The sequence below is a fragment of the Typha latifolia genome, chromosome 2, assembly GCF_019914945.1.
Source record: "Typha latifolia isolate L0001 chromosome 2, TyphaL0001v2, whole genome shotgun sequence".
NCBI lineage: Eukaryota > Viridiplantae > Streptophyta > Magnoliopsida > Poales > Typhaceae > Typha > Typha latifolia.
Window position 1 is genome coordinate 16,253,835 of NC_133087.1, and position 6,261 is coordinate 16,260,095.

The 6,261-nt window shown below is 35.7% G+C and overlaps 2 protein-coding genes across 2 annotated transcripts; one reads left to right on the forward strand and one right to left on the reverse strand.

The window, feature by feature from the left end:
• The first annotated feature begins 2,100 nt into the window (after positions 1-2,100).
• Positions 2,101-3,646, forward strand: LOC140781505 (GEM-like protein 7). Its single transcript, XM_073127503.1, has 4 exons — positions 2,101-2,439; positions 2,577-2,657; positions 2,789-3,063; positions 3,178-3,646. Exons 1-4 carry the CDS (start codon positions 2,187-2,189, stop codon positions 3,358-3,360), a joined length of 792 nt encoding a protein of 263 aa, XP_072983604.1. The 5' UTR covers positions 2,101-2,186; the 3' UTR covers positions 3,361-3,646.
• A 951-nt stretch (positions 3,647-4,597) lies between these two features.
• Positions 4,598-5,857, reverse strand: LOC140781506 (DNA-directed RNA polymerases II, IV and V subunit 12). The gene is made up of 4 exons (XM_073127504.1): positions 5,629-5,857; positions 5,478-5,552; positions 5,291-5,383; positions 4,598-4,909 (listed from the first exon to the last, which is right to left on the reverse strand). Exons 2-4 carry the CDS (start codon positions 5,518-5,520, stop codon positions 4,887-4,889), a joined length of 159 nt encoding a protein of 52 aa, XP_072983605.1. The 5' UTR covers positions 5,521-5,552; positions 5,629-5,857; the 3' UTR covers positions 4,598-4,886.
• Between the last annotated feature and the right edge of the window lie 404 nt (positions 5,858-6,261).

Consider the following 6,261-nt stretch of genomic DNA (forward strand, 5'->3'; position numbering starts at 1 on the left):
AAGATCCTAAATTTCTTAGGCAAGAATGGCATGCTTGTCTTCAATTTGCTTCATTCTGCTTGTTTTAGGAGTATGACCACAAACTTTAGTTGTCTACTGTAATACCTACAGCAAATAGATAATCTACTAACTTAGAAATATCAAATGAATTACTTGTTAACCAATCTCTTTGACCAAAGAAGTGAGATGGTCATAGATCTTTTGAAAACAGAATCTGAAAATCAACATCATCATAGGAATTGTGCACATCTCTGCAAACTATGATTCCTCTTAACTTTCTTATGTTTAAAGTAGCTCTGTTTTATTCACTCCAAAGTATGAGGACATAAACTTTAGTTTGTTCTGATGATATGGTTAGGTGAAAATGATGTTCATGTGAGTGAATGCATCAATTTCTGCCAGAAAAGTTGATACATTTAGCCTAAACCACCTCTGTTTGTCGGCATCTTTTCATCAAAAGGGACAGGAATGTGCATGGAGATCGATCTTTGATGCCTTATCTACCACATGGTGGGCGACCAATGCTTTAGATCCACTGTGTTCTCTTTCATTGCTCTTACAAACATTGTGGGCCTCTTGAAAAGGCCAGATGAGATCATTCTAGAGTTTACTTGTGAAGTACTTTTCACCCTGGATGAAGAAATAATCTTGAGAAGAAGTGGGTCTGCAAGTAATCAAAGTGAAAACAAAGAAAATGTCTTCTTTTTTGTTTGTTTTTTGAAGCAGTTTATAAGAATAGGTATCAAGTTTTTGAATTTGTACAAATGATCACCTTTTTTTTCCCATTTTGTCGAAAAATTGGCCCATTTTATCTAGTGTTAATAGAGAGAGAGAGAGAGAGCGCTTGAACTATCACCATTTTTCATATTTTTTTTTAATATATATATTTTTTGGATTATTAATAATATCTCAAACATCTTATTCGTTAGGTTTCTATTATTTTTTCATACATAAATTATTACGTGCAAGTAATATGAGTAATTATAAAATGTGTTTATCTCTGTATTTTGAAGGAATGAAGATAGAAAAATTTCAATTTATCAACATGTCATTACCTTCTTAGAAATATTTTAGCATTTTTAATTTGTTCATATACGACGTCAAAGGTAAGACATTTTTAATAGTTCAGGAGATCTCTATGTCATAAAAAAAAAAGTTTAGAAAAAGTATAAAAAAAAGATAATAGTTTAGAAAGTCTAAATGTAATAATCTCTTTTATTAATACTGAAAGATAAATGCTTTGAAGAAGAGAGAAGGAATTTCTCAACTAAATCCTATTGGAAAGTTGTTAGTTTTACACATCAGATGGCTCTCATTCCATATCAGCAAGAGAGTAATGGTGTTCCAATAACATCATTCTAAAAGTAGGTTCATTTACAGATCATATGGGTCTAGTTCCACATCAGCCAACCATCAGCTGGTCCACTTTTGAATGCAGAATCTGGTTACATATTTGCATATCTAAGTTGGTAGGGTCTCCTCAATGTTAATTGAATCAAATGTGTGGCAACTAATAGCATGCAATTCCTTAAAGCAACAAAGCGATCATTTTTGGTCATCAAATGCTATAAAAGTTTTGACTTCATCTACTCATTACATCATGGAGAAATCCAGAACTACCTTTTAACTTGGAGGAGGAATATACTGCAGTGGTCTTTTAAGCAAAAAATAACAAAATTGCATAATAGAGATTCTAATAAGCAGTATAATATTTAACCTTGATAAATTATCTAGCACAGTTTTACCCGGGCTTATTTGGCCTTTATTGGAGAGGAGAAAGGAGGAAAAGGTGGAAGCTATTTTGTTAAAACAATATTATGATGGCTTCTAATCAAAGGGTTTTATAATTTATCCAGCCTGAGAGATTGGATAAGAAAATGATAATAAATCTCTTTGAAAGTTAGGTGGCTATTCAACCATAGGTTAAGGCTTATTCATGGATAAGCCTTCTTTTTAGAGAGAAAAAAAAAACCTGTAGGAATTGGATGGATGACTCAAAAGCACTGGGACCCTTTCCTCCTTTTCTTCTATGGATCAATACATTAAGACTTCTTTTTATCCTTGATGAGGTGATGATGACTCTGCAGCACAATGTCTGATTCAGCTAACCACTTTATTCCTTTAAAGTTATTCACCACCTCCTGGTTTGCTTCATCTTATAAAAAGGAATCCCCCCTAATGGTGATATGAAGCAAGGAGCATTTCTTAGAAGAGAAACACATCTCAGAAAAGGGAAGAAAATAGCCAAGAGGAGCTTCATTTCAAAGATGGAGAGCTTGAACCATGAGCATGCAATTGGAATTCCTGTCAGCTCTGTAACATATGCAGGAGAGGACTTGACAAGAGGATCTGCTTCTTCTTCTTCTTCTTCTTCTCCTTCAGAGTCTGGCAATTTAATCATAGAGTCCAATTCATGTGGATCCTTTGATTCCAAACAAAGTAATAATCACTTCCATCTCTCTCTTTCTCTCTCTCTCTCTCTCTCTCAATATGAACATATTCATATTTTTCTCTTATGAATTGAAGCAGATGAAAATAAACAACATCTATATAATTGTTATCTTTCTGAATTGCAGACAAGAAGGATTCTGTTATTCATTGGATGAGCAAATTGAGCAAAAAAGCAGATAATTACGCGCAAGGCATCCGAGAACATGGTAATCATCTAAAAGCCTATTCCAAGCTTTACTATGGAAAAACTTCAACACCTATTCAAATGCATTTTTACTAGTTGAATATTTAGAAACATTACTGACGAACAATTTATTCTCCTTCTTTGTCATTACAGTGACTTTGGGGCCCAAATTATCTGAAACTGTGAAAGGGAAGTTGAGATTAGGTGCAAGGATTGTTCAAGCTGGTGGTTTGGAGAGGGTCTTCAGACAATCCTTCTCTGTTGAGAAAGGAGAAAGATTGTTGAAGGCCTTCCAGTGTTATTTGTCAACCACAGCTGGTCCTATCGCAGGAATGCTCTTCATATCAACCAAGAAGATCGCATTCCGCAGCGATAGATCCTTGGCATTGACTTCTCCTAAAGGAGACATGGCACAAGTTCCTTACAAGGTAATCCTTGATCCACAAATCATCCAATTAATATACCAAGTCAAACTATGTTATTAGGCTTCATGCAACAAATAATGAATACTTTGTCTAACTTAAACTTGTTCCTTTCTGCAGGTCCTGATTCCTCTTGAAAGGATTAAGGGAGCCATCCCAAGTGAGAACATGAACAAGCCGGAACAAAAATACATTCAGATAGCTACAGTTGACGAGTTTGAGTTCTGGTTCATGGGCTTTGTTAGTTATAACAAATCCTTCAAGTATCTGCAACAAGCAATCTCAGAGTCAGAGCTACAATGATCTATACCAGGTTGAGGACTATGAGAATACCGGTAGGTAGCAAGTGGGATATGTACATGGAGTAAAAGAGAAGATATAGACACAATATCTTGTTGTGATTTGTCTCAGAGCTTGCTCTTGGGTTTTCATCAGAGCAGGGTTCGTAAAGATTTAAGGAGAATGGTTTTGTTTTGTCATTCTTCTGTAGTATACATCATGGCCAAATCATTGTAATGGTAAATGCAGAAGAATTCAGATCTTGTAACTGTTTATCTTGAATGCTATAAGGTGTGAATGTTGCATTGCAGTCTTCGAAACAAGAAAAGATGAAATAGATGTTTCATTTGAATCCATGAGAAGAAGATCAACCTAATATTAATGACATTGTGGAGCTATGGACTTCAAAAAAAAGAAGAGAAAAAGGATTAAAAAGCAGCATAGTATTGTATTCTAATTACTTCAACAAAAGATGCCTTAGAAGCTAAGATTTCTTCGAAGGTCAAACTTAATACACTTAACTAGTTCTGGCAGTGGAATGTGAGGCCCTCATGTAAGAATGTTTAGTACTAGGCACCAGCTTATCACCCACAGATTCCTCTCAGCTACAGGTCAAGGAAGAAGGTGCACTGGAACAAAGGAAACCTCCTGTTCCCTATTTTCGCAAACCGAAAGCATTTCAAGGTCACAGATATGCTTCCTTTCCTCTTTCTCAGCTTCCACCTTGAAAGTTTAGGATCTTAGTTTTCCAGGGCAACAAGAGAGCGAAAAGACTACCTCTACCTGTTGCTCACTAAAACAATTCACACTGCAAGTCTGCAATGACCACTGTATAATATTTGATGTCCAAACATATTTAAGATTAAAAAAATGATGGCTGCAGCAAATAATGCTACATCTTTCTTTTCCCCTTCAATAATTATAGTGGATTCAATGGTGCAGAATCAAAATAGCGTTATGACTTACACATGAATATGACTATGTTAAGAATTTTTCCCAGAATATAACTACAAGAATGCAACTCGCGTTGCATGAACTGATGAGCTAGGTCAGTGGCAAGAACTAACAGTTCCCTGTAACAATATACCAAGCCAAATAGATGCGAACTACAAGATAATGCTTTCAGACATCAGAGTATCAATACTATCATCTATGCAAATCCATTGCCACTTGAGAATATTTTATAGGAGCACTCATATTATAGGCAATGCATTCAAAAGATGAGATCTATAATTATCACTTACCAACAAAAAGGGCGATGTAGTACGTAAATCAATGCCATTGATCAGTCCACACCACAATCCACTTAACCAACTACCATCACTCAAAACAATTAGCACTCAGCAATCAAGTACTTCATCTAGACATATTTTATCACATAATACAGGACTCATACTAATCTTTCTTTTTCCCCATTTCGGCACTCAAAACACATGAAGACTACAAGAATCATATAGTACTGACTCGAGACTTTATTTTTATCCTTAGGTAGTTCCAGATACATTTTCAATAGATTGCATTATGGACCAGCAATGTCCTTCCTTTTGTCATCAGCGGGCTTCATATTGCACAACTGCATCAAAGATAAGAATTATAAGGTTCCTGATAATCCCAATATATATATATATATATATATATATATACATATATGTATAGGCATGTGTGAAGATTTGAACCCTAAATTTGCAATAAAATACCAACTTTTTTATATCAGTTGCTTAAGTGTACAAGTTCCCAAACAGCAGAGAATATAAATCCAGCAAAAAGTAACATGCTAGAATGATCAAAATATACTAACAAAAATTGAGAATAAACTAGGAAACAGTGATTTGGTACTCCTTATCATGCATAGCGCTGAAAAAATTGTGGAAAACAATTCTGTAAATAAACTAAAAGCTATAACTAAGTAACAAGATATTCTTGTCAAGAATCATAGGAATTCAGATATGCATACTTCTGCGAGTGCGCTTCTTGTACAGGATGCGATATCCGCACTCTCTGCACTGGATCACATCGCCCGGCTTCAACGTGTTCTCCGCTCCACAATCTGATAATAGAATTTCCAAATGCGATGCAAAACAATCGAGAAATCCAACCAGAAACTTATGAAAGAGAGAAAAAATAGCACCTCGGTGACATACCTCCACAGATATAGCTTACGGGTTCTGGCTGCTGGGGATCCATGGATCTAAAACTCGAAACTAGGGTTCACAAAACTAAAACGTTCGACCAATTAGAACATATCAGGATAAAAAATTGAAATCGACGACCAAATCGACTTGGGGAGAGTACCTTAGGGTTTCTTTAGCAGAGAATAGCGATGGAGAGAGAGAGAGAGAGAGAGAGAGAGAGAGAGAGAGAGAGAGCGAAAGACAAAGGGTTTAGGCCATGGGGACTAGGACGAGTCAATCGCTTGCAATAAAAATAGCAGAAGAACTAGGAATTGGATCGGCAACTCGTTCGAGTCCGATTAGAAATACATCATTTGTTTAATCGTGAGCTGGTAGAATCCGACCCCAGGACGGCAAACGATTGGATTGGATGGAGGCGGGTATAAGTCAAGCTGTTTGACCCGGTTAATTATCTTAATAATTATTCTAGCTGATGGGAGAATAAAATTCTTTTCCGGTCACCATTATCGGATAGTGGTTGAATTATATCAATTCATAACAGAAGGGATCGAACATTGAGGATAATATTGAGCCCAATTGTCCAGCACTACTTAGCCCTCAAATGTTTCAAAGAGTATTTATATTAACTTTTGAGATGTATACATGCAACCATGCGAATATTCTTTTATCACTTCTCAATCTCTCTAACTAACTGAAAAGTTTATCCATTTCTGCAAGTCAAAAATTTACCAAGTAGATGGTTTTACAGTATAAACTTGCAGCATATATATGTCCAAACTAGTCAACAGCACAA

What these genes read in the sequence shown, in the direction of transcription:
- LOC140781506 (XM_073127504.1), bottom strand. Translation starts at nt 5,520, where the DNA reads ATGGATCCCCAGCAGCCAGAACCCGTAAGCTATATCTGTGGAG. An exon ending in CGTAAGCTATATCTGTGGAG is followed by an intron (nt 5,384 to 5,477) that starts GTATGTCACCGA and finishes TTCTATTATCAG; the next exon opens with ATTGTGGAGCGGAGAACACG. An exon ending in CAAGAAGCGCACTCGCAGAA is followed by an intron (nt 4,910 to 5,290) that starts GTATGCATATCT and finishes TCTTTGATGCAG; the next exon opens with TTGTGCAATATGAAGCCCGC.
- LOC140781505 (XM_073127503.1), top strand. Translation starts at nt 2,187, where the DNA reads ATGAAGCAAGGAGCATTTCTTAGAAGAGAAACACATCTCAGAAAAGGG. An exon ending in ATCCTTTGATTCCAAACAAA is followed by an intron (nt 2,440 to 2,576) that starts GTAATAATCACT and finishes TCTGAATTGCAG; the next exon opens with ACAAGAAGGATTCTGTTATT. An exon ending in GCAAGGCATCCGAGAACATG is followed by an intron (nt 2,658 to 2,788) that starts GTAATCATCTAA and finishes TTGTCATTACAG; the next exon opens with TGACTTTGGGGCCCAAATTA.